Here is a 22,526-nt window from a genome sequence, read left to right on the forward strand (position 1 = left end):
CGCCCCTCGCTGCCGACCCCGCAGCTCCGCGCTGCTGCCCCTGTGGCTCCACACTCCACGGTGGTGGCTCCATGTTGCCGCCCAGATAAAATGGCAGGGCAGCCTGTGGGCCATATGTTGGACAAGCCTGATCTACCATCTGACATCAGTATCCACTATCAACTGGACAGGAAGCTTTTCAAATCTCATGCACTTCCAGGCAAAAAACGAAACTCACCACCAAGGACATCCATGACTCAGTTTGTGGATGATTGCTGCATAGTGGCTCACTCTACACAGGATGTACAAGTGACCCTAGGTCTCTTCAATGCATCATGTAAGAGACTTGGCCTGTCTCTGAATGTCATGAAGACAAAGGTTCTCCACCAACCTCCCCCCCGGCCAACTGAACATCCCTTGTGCTATCTACAGAGATGGGAAGGCTCTGGAATATGTGGAGCACTTTCTGTATGTCGGCAGGCACCTCTCTCAACAGGCTACCATCAGTGAAGAAGTCCAGCACTGGCTCAACTGTGCCAGTGCCACCTTCTTCAAGCTGCAACACTGTGTCTTTGAAAATAGAGATGTTCAGAAGTCAATGAGGGTCCTGGTTTATATGGTCATTGTGCTGACCACTCTCCTCTACTGCAGTGAAGCCTGGACCAATGCCACATTAAGACCGCCGAGAGCTTTCATCAGTGGTGCTGGTGTCAAATCCTGGAGATCAAAAGGGAGGACCGCTGGACCAGCACAAGCATCCTCCATGAATCTACATCCTCCAGCATTGAAGCCTTGCTCTTGAGAAATCAACTCTGATGGATGAGCCACTCCATCCGGATGTCCGAGAACCACCTCCTTCTCCAGATTCTTTTCTCCCAGCTCTCCATTGGCAAATGCTCAAAGGGCAGCCAAAGAAAACAGTACAAGGACATGCTCAAGGTTGTCATCAAGCATGGAGGCATCAACCCCAATGGCTGGGAGGAACAAGATGCTGAATGATCAGCATGGTGCCACCTGGTCCACCAAGGCGCATGCCACTTTGATGCCTAACAACTTGATACCCAGGCAGAACGGTGGCATCAGAGGGAAGAGAAAGAGACCAACCCAGTGCTGCAAATCCCACTCCCCTGTGCAACAACATGCCCCCATTGCCAAAGAATGTGTGCATCCAGAATTAGGCTTCTGTCACCTGATGACCCATCAAGCCTGACAGACATCCTCAATTTTGAGGGACTGCCGCTCACACACACAGACCCCTTTGGTTAGTCTATAAGATACAAATCTATCCTATGTTCTCAAAGAAACAATGGCCAAACACAAGACATCTCTTGATAAGCCATTTTGAGAGAGAAAAATCTAAGAGTTATTGAACTGTTACCTGACAAGATGCTACTTCAAGGTATTAGGCAGGGTGACAGCTGGTTTGCTAAGGATTAGGAGCAGAGTTCAGAAGGACACTAGAAAATTAATAACTCCCTCCAAAATTGGGAGTGTAAAAGGCTATTCAAAATCACCAGAACTATTCATAGAGAGCTTTCAGAGACATGGAAGGCTTTAAGTAAGATCCAAGACATACCATCCTGCTGTAGTTTTTATCCTTTTCTTTTTTTACTATGTACTTTCATATGCCAAGACAATGTGGGTATGGACACACAAAAGTCTTTCAGCACAAATGCTCCAACTTTTGCCATGCATTTGAATGACACTCAGCTCCTGCACATAAGTCATACCAGCTGCTGCCCAGTTGAAACAGGCTCCAGGTGTTTTGTGCCTGTTTAGGAAACAGTCATTTCAATCAGCTTTGGTCAGAGACTCCTGGAGGGAAGTTTCTTGCTTGTGCTAACACAGTTTGAGAACAGGGTGGCTGCCACCTCAGAACCAAGGGTGAGAGTGAAGCCTGTCATCTGAGGGGTACGCTTGAGAGGATCTACAAAAGTGTTTAATATACTGCATGCATGTTGTACAAGTATGGCAAGACAGTAAGAATAAGAACTAGCATAACTTGGAGATCAAGTTTAAGATGGGTAACCTGTGAAGGTCCACTCTTCAATTAGGGGAGGTAGGAGTGATGCGAGAGACTGAAGGAAAGCACAGCACGTGACCAGCTTAATAAGATATTTGCATCAATAAAGCTAGAGATGTTTATTTTCACCTGCTATAACTTGACGGGCTCCTTAGTTTCACATTTAGTCTATTTCTTCTGAAATTGTTCAATTACCTCTTTCTTCCCAAACCTCAATCCAGGAAAGATTTGCAACACTGATCTAGGTCATCTGTCCTCATTTCACTTCACCCTGAATTACAAAACAGGTTTAATCTGGGTTCTGTTAGTTATACAGAATCGATTTTGAACTCAGATAAAAGTATAGATCAAAGAGATGAAAATAAACAAAGGCAAACAAGAAAGAGGCATCTCTGATTCTTCATATACAGTTTTCCCGTTCTGTGTATGTATAAGCTTTTGCTGTTCCATATGTATACTATTTTCGTTGCATAAAAAGGGAAAAGAAAGGAATTACGACAACCAACAGTTTCACAGCATTTTAATCCCAAAGTATCTCTATGTATTTTTAAATGCCGTGTTAAAAGCTGAAAAAAGTTGTTTTTTTACATGGTTACTTTTGATATGGTCCTGACAAGCTTTCCTTTTTTGTCTGCCTCATATACAAATGAACCTAGGAAAAGACAGGTTAGCATGTGTGGCCACCAATCACTTTTCACTAGCTTTTAATTGCTTTTGGGGAAAATAACACTCCTCAAAGTTCTGCAGGAGAAAGCAAACCAACCAATCAACCAACCAAGAGTATAATGACTAATTCAGTACAATGTCCAAAGTGAGATCTACAAGCTTCTTATTAAACATTGTGCATGTGTGAAATTTAACTTTAAGCTAAAAAGCAAGCATGAATTATGCAGAAGGCTGGAAAAAAAGTGAGAAAATACTTACAGAGCCCTCAGAAGTTGCAGGGTGGACTAAATACTGTAAATCCAAAAAGGAATTAGAGAGCAGCTATGTTGTATTGTACTTCAGGGAAGGAGGGAGGCGTGTCGAAGAGATGAATCTACATGATTCTGGACACTACCAATGCAGAGAGCATCACCATTTAACTAACATTTTATAGCAACCAAGAAGAACTGAAGAAAGGGAATAAGTTCACTAAAAAGAAGTGAGCCTTCTGGCAACATTAAAGTATCTCACTGTTGCAGCCAAAAACCATCAACTTAAATGAATAGTACAGGCTGGCAATAGAGAAGAAAAAAACAAAACACTAGTGTTCAGATCCTAATAGGTTTGATTTGATCTGACTTTGAGGAACAAGTAATACCTGTTGGAAAAAGTTAAACAGTTATTTTTAGAAATAATGCCTGTCATTCTTAGCGTTTCCCTTCCTTCACTACACTTACTGAAGGAAAGACTCCACCTTTGATTCTCAAGTTTTTAGTTTTATTTATTTACTTGGCTTATGCAATATGGTTGCATCTATAAGCAAATTTTATATTGCTTTAATTAGGTAGCATAATTAAAGGACCATAACATACTTTCTAATTATGACACAGCTGTATTCATATGAAGGCAACTCATACTGGTTTAGCCTATATCCTATTGCATTCAGGAAGAGCTATGTGAGTAGGTTACTTTAGTTTAAGTGGTATAAAAATTGTGTGTAGACCAGGCTTTAGTTCTTGCTTAGGTTATATTTGGTTTATGCCATCACAAAGCAAAGGGGAATCTATGGATCTGGGTTTCATTATTTCCAGTAAACAAGCCAGTAATGCACAGAATAAGCATGTGTTGACTTGTTGAAGGGATGCAGTGAAATATTTATCTTCTTACTAATTGATGTAAACATGAAGAATGTCTGGTCTGCATCTTGCCAATTGTAAAATGCACCTTTGAAACACAGAGAATCTTCAGTTACAGCAAGGGTTGGTTTTCCTAATAAATGGTGGGTCTTTCAAAGTGAAGATCTTCCTAATGGAACCATTAATCAACTAACAATTTCTTTAAAAACATAACCTTGAGACGCTCTCTCCTGAGCAGAGGGGGTTAGTGATTGTCTGGATGCCAGTCGGATTGCAGTGGTAGGACCCCTTGTGGCCACATAGATGACTTCAGCATTTTTGGCTCCTCACTTGATAATTCTCCATGGGAAACAGCTTCCACTGCTGTCAACATTCAGCAAATTGCAAGAGAAATTCAGCCCCTCCCAAAATCTGACAGTAACTAAAAATGGGTAAAGAAATAAGAGCCTAATCTAGTCCTGCTAATCTTGTAGTTTCAATAAAAGTTCTACATGTGAAGTGCTGGCAGGGTCCAGTGTTGGTTAGTAGGGATGAAAGTCGTTTCACACTCCAGTAACAGTCTGATTTTTATAAGTCAGTCTATCCTGAGGTAGCTTATATAACTTTATCCCAGCTGCATAGTTGGTCCAATAAAAGATATTGCTCTAAGAAATCCTATCCTGCAAAAGGCAGGAATGTTATGGAACGGATGGACCAGAAAACAAGAATGGTAAGTCCTGTGTTTGATACTCAAGCAAATCTAGTAAATGAATGAGACCCTAATGAACAGCTCTCTCTAAGTATGCAGCATGCAAAAATAAAACTCTTACCTCTGTGTGTTCTTGTTATTCGACTTCGTTTACAGCAAAAGTGGTGAAGGAGATACTCTGAACTATGAGATATACCCTTCTTAATCATGGTAAAACAAGGACTTAAGCAAAACAGTATCTAAGTTCATTAAGCATTTGTAAATTAGGAAATGGTACCAACAGGCTAAAAATTAACTCTTGGTTCAGAAGTTTATGACAGGTTTTAAGTTGATCTATCAAATAATAATCCAAGCTAGGGAAAAAAAAAAATCAAGTCACAAATGGCAATGAGACACGTGCACTGTTTCCTTCTACTTCATTTTAGGCCATTTTTTCAAGGATACGAGAATCTGACAGTGATCTAAGTGCTAAGTGCCAAGTATTTAGGGCCCTTACTCTGCTAATTTATGGCACTTTGAAAAAAACAGAGAATGAAAAAAAATAATACCACACCAGACCAAAACAGAATTTCCCCCCCCCCCCCCCAAGGGAAAAAGGTTTTATTTAATTGTTCTAACTAAATAAATTGTTTGGACCTACTCTCTGTGGTTTTTCAGTCACTTATACTAGTGGTTTTCAAACCGTGTTCCACAAAACCTCGGGGTTCCACAATAGGTAACTAGGGGTTCTTGCAAAGAGGTTGGGAATAATGGCAGAGCAGGCTGGGAGGTGGTGCACTGCCATTACTGGGTAAGGTCTCCTGGCTCCACGGCAGCTCACATGGCCCACAGAGCTAGCGGTAGGGGTTCTGTAGCAGAAGAAGTGATACAAAAGGGTACCATGGCAGGACATTTGATTTACACCAATGCAAAGTATATGTAAAACAATCCCAGACTGGAATGGTAACTGTCATATCTTTAGCCCTTCACACACAAAAAAGATGATGCAGAGTAACTGTATGGGAATAGGCATATCCCAAATAACTTGTTCATGAAACACAAAACCTACTTACATACATATATACCATTGCTCTTGGCTTACTTCTGGACCCTTCTAAAACAGAATGAGCATCATAAGTTATTTAAAAGGATGCTAACCAATTCCTGTGTACTACAGCAGCATATTACATCCACTTAGTTATCATTCACTCACTTGTGGTATAAATGACTACACAAACTACAGGGCAAATAAGAATCAGGCCATTGCCTTCAATGCATTTGTTGTTACAGAGGGCCAAGCTGAAGAAAGCTTGACATTGCTATTGTTTCAGGTATTTGTATCCGTCTAAAAGTGGTCCTTGTTATGGAGACTTAATACCTCAAAAGGTACTGGGAGATGAGAATTTCCAGTTAGGGAACCAATCCTGTATTTCTTGTTCCAGTAAAACTGCCATTGCCCAAGTAATCACTTGCACCTTCAGCCTCTATGCAGACTGGTAAGTGACTGAAAGATATTTCCTTCTGATGACTATTTAAAAACAAATATGGTGGCCTCAGTCCAGCTCACAGAATGGCCATTCACATGACCAAATCTGATATCAACGCACTGTACTCTCATTTTCACCAAAAAAAGAGGAGCTGTAGGCACCTTCTTTGTCTAGGTGCTCACTTTGTTTAACGTAACTCATACAATCTGACAAACTGGGGTTTAGTAAATGAAACAAATGATCCTGAAATGTCTGCTTGAATAGATTTCTTTAACAATAGGCTGATACTGATCCTTGGGCATTCATATAGATATGCTGATTCTGACCTCACTTATCCCGTTAACTTGGTTTAACCCCAGAGTTACTCTTGAATTAAAGTGGTGTCATTGAGATGAAAACTGGAGTTCAATGATTTGCTAATTAGTCACTATAGGATAACATAGTGTTAAGGAAGAATGATGATTTTCATGGATTCACTACTAGGAACTCCTTTTATTTCATAATCTATACCTTGGAATAAGGTTTAGAGTCCACAGTGTATGAGATTTATAATTTTATAGCTATAATTCCATTTATTGGGTATCATAAACATTACAAACTTTGCTTAGCAGCCTGTTTAGATGCAGCCAGCTTTATCTAATAAAACAGTCTCTGATAGTAGCTTATTAACTACTGTAAAGGCTAACTTATGAGGAAAGATTAAACAACTCAGCATAAATAGTTTGGTTAAATGCAGATTTAATGTGTTCAGGGGAACAGTTGTCTCCAAGTGTTTAAACAAAGGGGGATGCATTATTTAATGCCTCAAACTCCTGGAAGATTGATTCAGGCTCAACATAAGGAAAAAAACTACTTCACTACTAGGGTGTCCAGACTGTGGAATAAGCTCCCTCCAGAGGCGGTGCAATCACCTACCCTGGAAATCTTCAAGAGGAGACTAGACAGTCACCTTGCTGGGGTCATTTGACCCCAGTTGTCTTTCCTGCTTGGTGCAAGGGGATGGACCAGTGATCCTCTGAGGTCCCTTCCAGCCTTACAATCTATGAATTTACAGAAAAAAGTTACTATAATAAAGGGATAAGAAAAGGAAAAGGACTTAATATTTTTGTCTGCCTTGTGCATTTAGAATGCACACCAGCGACAACAGTCTCTGCTTATGCAGCACCTCCCCTGCATGGACTGATCTCAGGAATCAAGTGCTAATGTAATCAAGGTATAAAATGAGAGGCTCTTCCACAACTTAGTGGAAGCTAAACAGAATAGTGGAGGAAGCCACTTTGCTTGAGAGAGTTTAATATTTTGACTGAACAGAAGCCTAGGAAACAGGCTACTGGAAACAATCCTTCATCATATGCAGGGAAATCATCTGCAGACACATCTATCAGATGCAAGATTTGAGCTCCAGTTGCTGTCCCGTCTACAAATCCAGAAGATACTGTAATGCCATCAGCACCAGGATGCTTTGCTAGGAGTCCAGAGGCTGTTCTAGTCCTGTCACATCCTTCACCTGCTGAAGTAACTCAAGAAAGCCAAGCCAGCCTGCTGCCCTCCAATCCCTGAATCAGGTTGTGTGAGGCAAGTCATTGTCCAGCTGAAGTACTTAAAGGACTATATTATTGGGTGGAAAGAGAGGAAGCAGTGGGATGTTATTCATATATAATAAAAGTGTTTGGTATATATGTTACGCCCTTCTGTTTGGACTTGGGGCTATTCTGTATTGTGCTCCTCTCCTTTTTCTGCCTGCCGTTATTGCTTGAGAAGTGTTTGAAATATTCTGGAAAAAATTTGAAACTTGTGCCTAAACTTTCAGATCCTTTAAATACATGTAGAGGCATAAGGGGAGATCCACAGTAAGTTTTGCTGAGCCTGGGAATGTAGCTGCAAAAGTAGTCCCCCATGCAATAAACTAAATCTACTCTAACCATATTTTAGAAGAACATGGCAAATGCCACAGTACTTTGTGTCAAATCAAATCCATGTGGAAGCTGTACAAACATGTACTGGATCAAGCCCCGATGGCAAACAGGTGGAGGAAACACCATTTTGTGGCTCCTGGCAGGGATTAGGTGCAAGATAATGCTCAGCAGCGTAGCACCTGTGATGTCAAAAAATGGAAATAGCAAACTTCAGGTACCTCTAAGGCTAATTAGCAGCTGAAAGGGAATTTTGAAGATAGTGGTTTGGCATTAGGCAATTAGGTCCTCCTGAAGCTTGCTTTTATGCCCAAAGGTCATGCCTCAGAAATCTCCCAGCTTTCTGCAAAGGTATAATAGAGCAAGTGGGTGGGACTGGTTTTGCAGCTACATTCCCAGGCTCAGCAAATCTTACTGTGGATCTTCCCCTTATACCTCTACATGTATTTAACGGATCTGAAAGTTTAGGCACAAGTTTAATTTTTTTTTCTGAATATTTCAAAGAATCCAAGGAGATAAACTCATTTCACATCCTTTTACTTATTACATTGCAGGAGGACTTGAGTTTCAAAGTGAGATAAAACACCTGCCTTTTGCTAAAAGACCCAGTAAGGTCTGTGAGCCTGAAGACAGTGTCATAGAAGAAACCTCATGAATATAAGAACTGTCATTTACTCAATCAGAACACAGGTCTGTCTTTCCCAGCATCCCATGTCACACAGTAGCAGAGTGTGGATGCTCAGAGGAAGAGTGCACTGGGTCTGAGCAGGGTTTTCCACCCCCACGGTTCCTCTCTCATTTGCAGGCTCCAGCATATAAGGTTTAGGAAATCCTAATTCAGAGGCTAGGACTCTATTATTCAGTTTATGATCGAAACAAAAACAACTATAACTTAATTGGAATGAGTTAAAAACAGTCAGCACAGCTGTGAAATAGAAACTACATTACCAGGAGCAACTAAGACAGCAAAATTGCAGAACAAAGGATAGCTTGAATGGTGGGACATTGAGACCATTTAAAGAGAGAACAGGACATTAACACCTGTGGAAAAGTTTAGGAGGAATTGGGTATATTATAATGTGTCCCTCTTTACTGCCTGACTAGAAATGGTGCTGCCAAAGCCAGGTAGCTGGTTTTAAACTTTGGGTGGACCAGGAATCAAAAGTGCACCCCTCCTGGATCTATTCCTGGAAGCTCTCACTGGAATTGTGTCTATTGTACACATCTGTATCTTCCCTCTTAAAGTTAAAGATTGAACCAGTTAAATATCAGTCATGTCCATATTTTAATCTATATTAAATACTATATATATAGATTACAAATACAGACGCACATGAAAGGACGTTGCAATCAAAATGCCACACAAATCATGTGACGTCATGCCACTTCCTGAGGAAAGCAAAAACCTCTCAATTCCTCCACTCCACCCCCATTTCCCTTCATTGGAATCAAGAGACCTACTTGCACATAATGCCCTTTATTAACAGGGCTGTGTAAAATGCTATTGAATATTCCAACTGAACGCAGCTCCTCTGGTTACTTCAGCTACTGTTTCACCCTTCACAATGTAGCCCTGACTGCACTGCTGCAGACCTCATTTGCCATTTCTTTGCATGAATGCAATGCAATGCAATATCTTTTGTTCTCCTGCATTCAAAAAAGGGCATATTCCATTATATGGGTGGAGGTTCTTATCTAAATCCACAGTGGACGGTGAAATTAAAAAGACTTACCATAGTGAAGTCTGGAAGATAAAGCAATTCTTTCCCACTTCTCTGCTTACATGGAAACTATGCTACAGCTGTCCTGATTTTGGTTAGCAGCAAAAATATCTGGGTGATTGACAAATCTTATTAACCCTTCAGTGTATTGTGCAGCTGCTGCCCTTTTATCAGAATACAAACAAGTTTAACTTAACTGTAACAGCTCGTGTACTCCAGGTCAATAAACAAAGTTACAGAGAAGGTTATAACATAAAAAACCCAGGGTACCTTTTCACTACCCTTTCCCATTTCCCTCAGTCCTCACATGAACTCTTTTGATGCTGTTGTTTCCTTTGCATAGCTTTTAAAATCACAATTCCACCTCTCCTCCCCAAAAAATACCTCACAGATATTGATCAGATATTTACAAACATTTTAATTTAGGGCATGATTGCTGTCCTAAAGACAACACTGCCTAATAGAGTGTGCCTGTTGTCTCCCCCAGTACATGTTTATTATATGCAGGAGTACAAGCTAGTTTATAAAAGTCAGTCTTGGTATCTTCCTGCTGCACAAGATCTGTATATCTCTAAAAAACTGTTGCTCACTGCTGAGGTATGTGAGAAATGAGTAATGAAAATGCTGCTGGAGACAAACTGTGTTCCCAATTCCTGCCTGAATCCAGATTGGTACGTTGTATGACAAGTGGAACAACACGTGAAATCTTAGAACAGAAGTACTCATTAACACTCGCACAAAGTGTCCCATGCCGCTTAAGTTCCAGCTTTGTCTTCCTTGTTTGTCATGGGCCATGTATACAGCTCAGAGACGCCCAGAGCAAGATTTACAAGAAAGACTCCGTTATGTATTTAATTCACAAATTTGATTTCCAAAACATCTCCCTAGCCCTGGAGGAACCTAAACCCCAATTTTCCATTACCAAAAAGTCTTTTTGGTGCCAAAATGCTGGGCACACACACAACTGCCCCAGACTTGGCAGCCCAAAAACATCAGCAGCACCTATCTCAGTGAAGCTCCAACAGGATACACCCTCCTTTCTTGTATGCTGGGCCAGATCTAGTAAGTACACTCTAAAACCACCTCACCTCATCAGGGAGAGGTGCTAGTGCCCTACTTTAACCTAATCTTCCTCTGCTAGAGGAACCTGAATCCATATCCCAGGAGTGCCATAACCCACCAGGCTACACAGTATTCTGGGCTGAAGCTCTCTCTCTCATTGCTTCACTCATTCCTATGTATACTTATTCATGCATTCATTTAAGAGACAAGGACACACACACAAAAGTTAGACAGTCCTGCAAAGGTTAAGGTGTTACCAAGTTTCAAAGTTGCTCAAGGTCAGTCTGGTGGCGGGCCAGGCTGACCAAGAGAGTTGGAGTCAGGTCTTGTTGGATGTGCCCAAAACTCCTTCTTGCAGATGGAAGAGACCCAAAGCCTCGTCTTTGTGTTTATTCTTTATAGTAATAGCTGTCCATCCCAGCCTATGGCTTCTGCTGAGTCAGACACAAAGGCCATCTTCCCTGTCCTGTTGGCAGGCTGGGATTGGTAGGTCATGATCTTCCGGCTTAGAGGTCTGCAATCTTTAGTGGCTGTCACTTGCAGTCTTCAGCCATCAGGATGGAGCATAATTTAGCATTTGGTAATCCTTCACTGCTGACTGGATGTCCGCTGCAGCCCTTAACCGTTAAACCACAGGAAGCTATTTTCACCTGCTGCAAGAGGCCTGTCTTCCTCTGTCGCTGGCATGTATGTCCATCATTCATTCTTTTGTTACCTCTTTCCACATAAACCAGAAATATCCACACCCACCAGGTATACCACAGACCCTTACACAAGCGTTTTCCTTATACTAAATTTAAATTCTAAAAAAAGTCATGAGACCAATAGGTCAAATGTGTCTAAAATCATGAGACCAATATGTCCAATATATTTCTGCTAAGCAATAAGAAATGTAAAATAGATAGTTAATTTTAAAACAGTAATAATGACTGATCAAGTTATAGTAAAAAGTAAATCATAACAAGATAAACTTTATCCTATATCTTTTCCTTATATAAAAAGAAAAAAAAAACAAAATAAACAGTCAAAGCAATAATAGCCAATAACAAGATAAGCAATCAAAGCAATTATAGTCACTGCAATACTACAGGCATGACTTTCTCTTGCTGCATCCTGATTGGTGGATGGGCTCCACCAATCAAAACAGCAGGATCTCAAGCCTGGGACTCAACCCAAGCTCTGAAAGGTGAGCCTGCTATATACGAAAAGGATTTTTGACACTCTACAGGTTCCCACACCTCGTGGAAATCACTTGCTGCTTTGATTTTACCGTATGCAACTTTAAACATTTAAATACTCAAATCTGTGAAATAGTGATAATCTAGTCTGCTCAGTACATCATCTGTCAATATACTGCAATCTACCTGGAGTATTATTCTACAAAAGAAATATGTAATTCTATATGCTTGATAGAATTACACCTGGCATAGAGAATTTTTAGTTTCTTTTGAGCTGTGACGGGTTTTCAACATTTTTTTTTGGACAGGGTATCCCCGGTGGCTGGGTTGCCCCACACAGCCAGTCAACAAGTGGGGGTGGGGGCAGGAGTCCCCCACATGGTGCACAGCAGCAAAACTGGAAGTGCCGGTGGCTTTTCTACACCACTGTTGCGTACCCCCTGGGACCTTCCAAAGTACCCCTGGGGGTATGTATACCCCAGCTTGAAAGCCCCTGAACTATGAAATCGATGGCAATCAATTGCACTTTCCTTCAGGTTAATATTGTTTTTGTGCATGTTCCATGTCAACTGGCTGTGTGCATATAAAGAGGTACTTTTACTTAATACAGCAACTCCTCGCTTAACATTATAGTTACATTCCTGTAAAATGTGATTTTAAGCTAAACGATGTTAAGTGAATCCAATTACTTCACAGTAGTTACCTACTAGCAGGTGGTGGCCAAATAACGTTATAACCGAACATTGCACTTCTTTAAACAAGTATGTTCTCTAATACATCAGCAATGTAATAACAAAACAATGTTAACTGGGACAACGTTAAGTGAGGAGTACCTGTATAGCCATTCCCCAAGTTTTTCCACCATTAAACCCCTCAGATCTGTTGATTTTAAGATTTTCATTGCTTTTTACTCCAGCCAGTCCTGAAGAAACAACATGGTAGTGAGGGAGAGGACCTCTAACTCTGTTATTTTACCTAATTTTGTACATAGTTCTTGTACAGTTATACTTTTCCACAATATTTGAGACCACTGCAAAGAAGCACTCTCTTGTCCACCTGTTCTTGCTCTGCAAATGCCAAACCCAAAAGTGAATATGGCAGAAGCAGTCCAGAGCACTGGTTTTCATTTGTGGACCCCTAGAAAGTTTTGAATGGAAGTGTGGACCCCTTTGGAAATGTCAAATGGAGGTGCAGATCTTTGAGTTTTAAGTGTGGGTATTCACATACTTTTGGTTGATCATAGTCTAGAGAGCAGGTCATACGATGAGAGGCTGAAACACTTGGGACTATTCAGCCTGGAGACAAGAAGACTCAGAGGGGACTTGGTGGCAGCCCATAAGTATATTAGGGGTGTACATCAGGGCCTGAGGGAGCATCTGTTCACCAAGGCCCCCCAGGGGAAGACAAGAAACAATGGGCACAAACTAATTGAAGATTGCTTCAGACTGGACATAAGAAAAAATATCTTTATAAGTTGAGTGCCAAAGGTCTGGAACAGGCTCCTCCTAGAGGTGGTACAGGCACCCACCCTGGAGATCTTCAAAAAGTGTCTTGTTGCCCACCTTACTGGGGTCATCTGACCCCAGCAGTCTTTCCTGCCCAAGTGCAGGGGGGCAGGACCCGATGATCTTGTAAGGTCCCATCCAGCCCCTGACATCTATGAATCATCATTCACAGACTCCTTAGACAGTCTGCAGACCACAGGCTGAAAACCACTGGTCTAAAGGATTCTCTCTCTCTCTTTTTTTTTTTTTTCTTCCTTTCAGGTTTGTTAGTTTATAACAACTTTGAATTTCAAAAATAACTTAGTAAATCTAAGTATGCATGTCTTTTTGTCTCAGACCAACATGGCTACCAAGTACACTCCTGAAACATGGAATATGCCGAATTTTAGCCGATTTTGGATTTTAAACTTCATTGCAAAGCAACAAGGAAGTTTTTTTTGCCTCCCTCCTTCCCATCTGACACCTCCAGGGAAGGCATTCTACCTGATCAACACATCAAAGAGCTACTCAGCACAGCTCACAAAGACACTCATGGACCCAGAGGGACAGACTTCCACCTTCAGCTCCCTCTGTGCAAAAATGAAGTTTATTTCCTACCTATGGGGACTTTTTACCATCTTGTACCATCTACACTTTTCCCAGAGCCTACGAAGGGACTTTACTCCCGAAAGCTTGCAGAAAAGGACAATTTTCTTGCCATTTTCCAGTTGGTCTAATAAAAGGTATCATTTTGGAACCAAGAGTTCTAGTTTTTTGTATGTCTTAGTAAATCTAAGGCACTAAGGGCACTTTTACACATGCTCTAGGGGTAGGGGGTGTGCTGCTTTAATTAGAGATGCTCCAAGCACCGCCACATCTCCTATATCAGCGTTCAATTTAAGCACGGGGACATTGATACACAAGACGCAGGAGGCTGCTGGAGCCCGGCAATTGCCACACTCCAGCAGACTCAACCGATCTGCTGGAATTCCAGCACGACAGTGCAGCCTCCACACTCATGTATAGGCATCGTAAAAGGAAAGGTGATGCCATACCAAACAGGTGAAAGGCTCTTTTGGAGATTCATTAGAATTCATCTTTTAGGATTAGTATTAGGATTCATATTTTAGGTAAAAGTTGACTGACAAATCTGGAATTATGAATTCCTGTCCCGCTTTTCAAAAAAAGTGAAATGTGTTCTGAAGATAGTTATCACAGTTGAAATCACTGTTTTCATGTGGCTTTCCCAACACTGTCTATTTTCCTGGGAAATAACCAGAAGAATAATACTTAACACAAACTTCAGGCTACACAACAACTCTGTATGAGGCTGTATAGTGTTTTTTGCTTTAAAAAGAAGGGCAGTTTGTATTTTAAATATTAAAAAGAGAATAAATTACATCAGATCCTGGTGCTACCTGCAGCTCTCTGATTAACTTCCTGCAGGGAAGTTCTGCCTTCAGAAATGGAGACTGATCTTTGTTTCTCCAACTGAATCTCACTTTCTTATACAGTGCTCAGTGGCTGAATCTCCTAATTGAATCAGGAGACCCTTTAATCTCTCTGAATTGAATCAGAACTCTCCAAATTGATTTGGAGAGTTTCCACAATTCAGATATAGACACAGCTTTAAATGTTTTTTCTACGTACCTCAAGGTACCAGGCGACTTGCAAATGCTGAGATGCTGGGGCAGGTGGAACGTCCCACGAGAGCGCAGGGGGCTCCCCAGTGCACTTGGCAGCAGATCTGGAAGTGGACTAGAAGCACTTCCAGTCCAACCGGGGAGTGTGCAGTGGGGCCCCCCTGCACCCTGCTGGCTTAGCAATTGGTGCTTCCTGGGCCTGGGGGGACACCCAGGATCCCTCCTGTGGCCGATTGCTGAGCCAGGGGGAGCGGACCCCCAGCCCACTTGGTGGTAGACCGGAAAGTGGACCGGAAGTAAGTCTGGTCCACTTCTGGGTTCACCCCTGAGCACGCGGGAGGCCCCCCCCACCATGCTTCTGTGGGATGCTCCATCCACCCCAGCACTGCAGCATTCGCAAGCCATGCCTGGTAGTTTGAGGTATGTAGAAAAAAAAAAAAACTATTTAAAGTTGTGTCTATGACCAAGTCACTGATTCTCTGAATCTGCATCGAATCTTCAGATTTGGATTCAGCCAAATCAAATTGGGGACAGTGCTCTGAAGCAATTAATCGAATCACTGTCCCCGATTTGGGCCAAATCCGAATTGGATATGGCCCATTTTGCACGCAGCTAGTGGATACCATCTCAATTGTATAGATGAAGAAATGGAATCAGAAATTTAAGAAATCTGCCCAAACCAAGAGAAAGCAAATTGTTTTCAAGACTGGGATCCAGCACTGAGAAGTTCTAGTTCAAGAATAAGATACTAAAGTCACCAGACTGCTTTTATTTATATTGCAAGCTTTTATCTAGAGCAGACCCATTCCACTGTACATAAAAAAGACCTAGTTTTAACCTGCCATTGACAATTATTCATCTTGTTTCACATTCCTCCTCTTTCCTTTTCAAAATTGAAGATGGGTTGTTTTGGAACCCCCCCTACCATTACCTCAGAGAAGCTTGTCCAGATACCTACAGGGATGGTGGCTTCAAGACTTTTCCTGTTATGAATCAAATTATTGGAGGGAGCTAGAGATGTGTATTTATTACTAAGCCCCTCTCATCTACCTCTAATGAGGTCAGAGAGGCTGAACTTGTTTTACATTTTGAATGGATAATGCTAATCAACTGTTAGTGAATACAGCTTCAAGGTGACTGCTGTGTCCCAGTAAATCTATGTCATATTTGCACACAGATAGATGTGAAATTAGAGCCTATATTAAGAAGGTAGAATAAATCACCTTAAATTTTAATGGTTTATGTTAATGGATATTGCCTGCCTTATCATATAAGGATGCACTTTCAGAGACAGTTGACAACATTAAACAAAGAATCTAGTTCTCCAATACTCTTAACCTACGTGGGGCACTCATTTTCATGAGTAGTAAGAAAAACCATTGGCCTCCGTTGTGCTAATGAAAAAACAATAGAAAGACACAAAACACCCCATGTCTTCCAGCACCTCCATGTGAATTCAGTCTGGACTTTTTGTCCCTCTTTTTATAGCACTCAATTCTCAAATCTTTTCTCTAAAAAAATTCCATTAACTTCAAAAGAGTTTTGCCTAAATATGGACCTCATCATTGAGCTTTTTAAACTCCTACTATCAACAGAAGTCAATGTGCTCCAATATATGGGGAAGCTTCCCAAACTACTCACATCTTAGCAAAAGCTCATAAAAAGCTAGACTCACTTCCCATACAAATTCAAGAGGATGTCAGTAAATTTTGGAACCGAACTCTTAAAGTGTGGTCATCCAATAGGCATCATCCCCCAGATTACATTGCATACACATCTACCTTTTCATCATCATTCCCCCTTTGAAACCTACCCCTCACCCACTTTTGCCATGCTGCGCGCACACACAAAACTGATAATTCAAGTTCTTCCTGAAGTGCTGTTGCTTGACAGACGCCAGTATCCAAACATGCTAACTCACATACATGTGAGTTGGCATACAACATATCTGAACTCACAACATGAACTGTATTGTGGTTATGGTTTGAAAAGCTCCTTTTACAAATTTATATAGAACAGAAGGCAAGAATGAGATTGGATTTTACCCTCCCCTGATTTGGCTATTCTGATTTCAGAATAGTAAAGTTGCATTACCCTGATAAGGGAGCTGTACCTAGTTGTACAAGTCTGTAAAAGAAATGTCCTGCTTAGAAATTATCAGACCTAAGATACACAAGCCATTTCCAGGCTGCACAGAAATAAGATCAGCGTTGTGTTTTGCCCCCATTCAATATCAGCAATTGTCATTTTAGCCTTTTCATTTTGCCTACCCACAAAACCAATGCACCCCACAATTTTCACAATATTTACCAGTATTTTCAAGCATCAGAACTAAATTTTCTAGTTAGGTCTCTGCTATACAGAACAGAAAGATGGTCCTGGAAATGTATGAATAAAGACCTGACTGTCATTAAACTGCCTCGTATTTCAAGTGATGAAGGAACAGTGCTGCTGGTCCATGGCTAGCTAACTGCCAGCCTGATGATACCTTTAAGTGTTGCTACACATCCATATACTGAAGGGAAGGAAACATATGGAAAGGAAAGTTATTGCTCAGAAGAAAACATAGTGCTTATTCCTGTTTTTTCAGTTTTTTTTTTAATGTTGTTTTCTTATACCTTGAAAATTAACCATGCAAAAGTGCCAGTTTAGATATGAACAAATGAATTAAAAAGTCATTGTATACTAGCATTTTTCAAACCTCCCTTAAAACAAGCAAAAGGAACAAAAACATGAATACAAAATGACCATTCAAAACAGGACATTAGAGCCAATGTATGAACCACATCTACTAGAGAGAAAAAAAATAAGGCTTTGCACCATTGCAAATTCTGTAAAGATCTATACAATACAACTAGGAAATGCATAGGAAGTTATAAAACTAGCATGAGAGAGGTAAGGAGCACAACCATGAACCTCTGTTATAGTTAAGAGATGCATTAGCAGTGCTGCATATCTGGATAGCTGTAGGGGAAGACAAATGAAAAAGCCTAGTCATCAAAAGAAAAATTAAATAAATAAAGTGGGAAACTAGAAAACATTTCACTTAAGTTGCTATTCTTTTGATTTTGGCCCAAGACTGTTGAGCTACACACTTGGAGAGGCCCAATCTAATCTTTGAAATCAGAGGTAGATGTTGAGGAAAGGGAATGCAGGGAGATAAAAGTTCAGGTATCACAGATATGTCTGTAGTACTGTATCAATCCCTGCTTAAAGTTGAATGTTACCCAGTATCCCACTTGATGTGAAGCCTAACACTGTAGGCTTACCAACATTAACCAACAAATCAAAGTTAGCAGGAGAAATTAGAGCAGAGAAGATAGTGAGGCTGATTGATCGTGCTAGCAGCTTGAAACAGAGAGAGAACCCAAAAGTAATTGTTTAAGTAAAAGATATATTAGAGAGACAAAAACTGATAAGTCTGGCCACTAGCAAACTGCTATGGATTCTTGTCAGTTTGAAAAGATGGCTATATTCACTGCACCATTCACTGCCCTCAAACAAAGCACAGGAGCCTACAGACAACATCAGGCTCCTCACTCTGCTTTTGAAAGGAACCACTGGAGCTTGAAATCCAAAAATCTCCAGCACAAACACCAACCAACTTCCCAATGAACTTGTTTACCCTGAGAAGGTTTAAACCTAAGGCAACTGGGTATCCACTTGGTCTTCATTCATTTCTCTACTCTAGATTTTTGGAAGCTGACTGGGAAAAAAGCATCTAGGGGTGGATATTCTTTAAGACAAGTGAATTAATTATGATCAATGCAGTTGCTAATGGACTGTATAGTTTTTCTAAATTACTGTGCATGAACTTTCAAAACAGGTTTCTTATGTTGGCAAGGTAATGAAGGAAGATTTATTTTTTAGTTATTCCAAGGAAGACATTAACATCATTAATATCTTGAAACAAAAATGTATCACTTACTGTTGTAGGCAAAATTATTTGTCTTTACTTTGCTGTGTTGATTCATGCTTTTAAGAACCAATACATTGATCAAAGTTTCATTTTATTCATTTTAGATTCCTTAGGCTTTTTTGTTGCTGCCTTCCAGGTCACAGGAAAAATATATTTTAGGAGATGGTTGTCTTTATGCAATTTAAATTAAGAAGCATAAACCAAGGTTCCAAGCCTCCTCTACTAGGCTTTCAACGTCATCAAGAATAGTAGCAATTCCTTCTAATAAATACCTCATTTTTTACTTCACTCTTCAACTGAATTATGTACATTCAATCAGCTACTTCTGATCTATAGAGTTAGCTCCCTTATGAGTAATAGGCATCTCACTCCAAGTTTGAAGTCAGAAACTGTGATTTTGCATATGCTAATAGTTTACATCTATGTTTGTGATTGTCTAATGCTTTCTGTACCCAAAAAGACCAATGAACTTTATAGTCTAAAACTGATCCTTATGTTCCATATAAAATCTGAAATATTTTGTATCAAGAGCAGCTTTCAAACTTCTTTTCTGAATCACACATGTGCACTTATAAATGCTTTCACATCATTTGTTCACTGCATATCAAGAAACAGTGAATGACTACCAAGAGTGGTAGTCATTCACTGTTTCTTGATATGCAGAGTTGAGAAGGAGGCATCTTTTAAGCTACTGTTTCTTTTTGGGCTTGAAAGATACCTCCTTCCCAACTCGGTAATAGGCTTTAAACAAAATTAAGAAGTCATAACAATTAAAGTTCAAAACACTTCATTTGCTGGGGCTCAAGTTTGTATCTACTGAATATTCACAACCGTGTTAGAGATTACAATAGCTGTTTTGCCACCGAGAACTACAATATTTAGTTTTTTTGTGAAAGAACCCTTCCCCACCCCATGCAAAAAGTCTTCCTCACACAATAGGTCTCCACATTTCAAAATATACTGCATTAGCACAGTCATCTCCCCAAAGGAGAGGACAGCACAGTAATGATGACAAAAGAAGCTGTTCCAGTACATTTGTTATCTCATTTTTTAGTCTTCAGGGAAGAAAATTTAAAGGAGGTCCATGTGCTGCCTCCTCGATTGAGAAGAACACAAGCTTGATCAGACAGAATGAGGACACCATGTACCAATATATCAGCATCAGCTGGCCTATTTCATTGGCAAGGAAACCTCTAGGGATATGCAAAATTAATACAGAAATGAATATTTAAGAAGTACTAGAAAACATACATTAGCATTTGGGGTTTATCATATGCTAACATGGTGATATAGAATGGTATAATCAAAATTACCCACTACTAAGCTTTCCTTAATAAAACTAGGCAGAGGTTTATATATGACAGGGAAAGTGATTTATTCAGGTTGAAGAGTGACTCAGTACAAAAAACACATTTAGTACATAAGTCCATTATATTTTTATAGAAAGTATTCATTTTACACATTAAAATGAATTAGTAAGGTTATTGATTTATTTGTACCTAGTACTGGGCCAGAAGTAGAAACAGAATTTAGTGGTCCTTATTGAAAAGGAGAGGTCATATCCACCCTTTTACATTCTCTCCTTCAAGAGACCAAAACTCCAAAGCTGAGGTTATTTAATATTAGGATGGATTTAATAAGATGAGTGGGAGGTAGGGTGGGGGAGAAGAAGAATATATTTGTAAAATCAGAAGTTACGCCAAATTAAAGAAAGGTCAATCTAAAGTGTTATGTTAAATGCATCTGAAGTTTGAGAGATGTACCATCAAGATTGTCAGACTACAAGTGGCCTGACTTTAGTAGTGGTCTTGTAGAAAGAGACCTTGCAGTTATGTAGCTAGTAGTCAGGCTACCGGGGTGGCTGTGACACCCCCTGGGGGCCACACAACCCTTGCTCTACTCTGGCTCTAGGGTACCCTCCCCTTCTCTCCTGCCATGCCTTAATATAACTACTGAATGCTAGAAAGGGAGGCTGCCTAAGGGTCTTAGATCCAGCCCTAAATTCTTCTGACAGCCAGCCAGTTCCACCCGGACTCCACTGGTCTCTGCCCTACTTTGAGCACAGTGGGCCACCCATGCACCTGAGGATATTTGTAGCCTTAAGGGCTATTCCTGACCTCTGACTTCTCTATAGTCATGTCCATGCCTTGCAGGTGTTACTGCATGATCACTCCCTTGTTGGGGAGTCAGCCTTCTCGGTCTCCAATCCTTTTCTCTGGTTGCAAGCCTCCAGCCCTGGCCTGTGGATTCAGGTCCAGCTCTCTTGACCTCAGCCCTATCAGTCATTAGTATCTTTGGGCCCCTGGTCCCAGTCTCTGCCCCTTCTGGTCTGCTCAGCCCCTGACCCCGATTCCTGTCCTCCTCAGACTGGGTCCCCTGGCCTGATCTAGCTTTTGCCCTTGCTAGGTTTCAGCCGCTTTCACCAAGCTTCAATCTTCTGACTAAACCTGCCCTGGCAGGGCTCAAGATATTCTCATGCCCTCAGGCACAATTGGGACCTCCACCTTCCCCAACCCAAACCAGTAGTCAAAACTCAAACCAGAAACATAAGCACACTTACTATAACTTTAGCCCCTTGGCAATATACAAAAAAACTCCTACAGCCTTGGGCCTTAGAGCATTTTTACATGCACTTCCAACACAGTGCCAGATACTTATAATTAACAAGCTTTGCTAGTTAAAAAGCGCCCGGTGCTGCATCAGGAACACGTGCATCAGCAGCGCAGCACTCCATGCTTAGAAAATGGTGGCAGTGCGCTTTGAACTATAGCATATCGAACGTGTTTTAGCTCAAAGTGCACCGCCACTATTTTCTCAGCGTGAAGGTGTGCTATGCTGCTGATACACAACATGCAAGGCTGCCAGAGCGCTTCAATTTATATGCTCCAGCAGACTCAATTAGGGTTTGAGCATTGTTTTCTCCTCAAAAACCATGATTTCTTGACTTTGTGACTATGGAATGGGAAGTTTGGAGGTGGAGAAGCAAGAGGAAGGGTTGAAGTTCACTGCCTTTGACATTCTGGTTCCTTTTTCTCCCCCATCTCCTCCCTTTGCATTTTAAAATACCCAACCACCCCCTGGAATAGCTGACTTGCATTTGTGGTAAAGTATTTATGGTTGAGTAAATCAGCCTTCAAAAAAGGTGAAAAATCTTTTGGCCTGGAGACAGATCTCTACTCTCCCAGCAGCTGCAGCAGCCACCACCTCCTATACCACTTCTATTTAGTGCAGCCAGGGTAGTGGGAAAAAGCATAGCTAGCTATGATTGTGTGGTATGCACTCAGGCTCTAGCTCCTATTTGAGGAGGTACTTCACAGCCTCAGCTACCTAAGAAATTCTTTCCTGGTTTGGATAATGATGTATATTGTAAGCCTGAAGAACAAACTTCATGCAATATCACACAAGGCACTAAGTGTATTAAGTACACTTACAACTCAAGCATCTGTGTGATCAAGCAGGATATAAACTCAGCACGTTGTTGTATCATGCCAAGTTATACCTTCTCCAGGTAGGAACATTTCCAGATAGTATTAAGTAACATGTGTTAGCATGGGACTGCTCTACAGAGATATGATCAATTGTGGTCCCAGTCCCAGGAGCACATTGGAGCCTGGACTTGGCTCCAGTGGGCCTGAGAGTCTACACTAAAATCTCCAACCAGCTCCAATC

At 40.9% G+C, this 22,526-nt stretch overlaps 1 protein-coding gene across 1 annotated transcript in view; it reads right to left on the bottom strand.

The window, feature by feature from the left end:
- Positions 1–9,635, bottom strand: part of CNDP1 (carnosine dipeptidase 1) — a 44,107-nt gene extending 34,472 nt beyond the window's left edge. The window contains exon 1 of the mRNA XM_006028301.3: positions 9,584–9,635. Within this exon, the coding sequence (XP_006028363.2) occupies positions 9,584–9,586 (3 nt within the window). The 5' untranslated portion in view covers positions 9,587–9,635. The remainder of the gene's footprint in view (positions 1–9,583) is intronic.
- Positions 9,636–22,526: the final 12,891 nt, after the last annotated feature.

The sequence above is a fragment of the Alligator sinensis genome, unplaced genomic scaffold (genome assembly GCF_000455745.1).
Source record: "Alligator sinensis unplaced genomic scaffold, ASM45574v1 scaffold129_1, whole genome shotgun sequence".
In the NCBI taxonomy this organism is placed as follows: domain Eukaryota; kingdom Metazoa; phylum Chordata; order Crocodylia; family Alligatoridae; genus Alligator; species Alligator sinensis.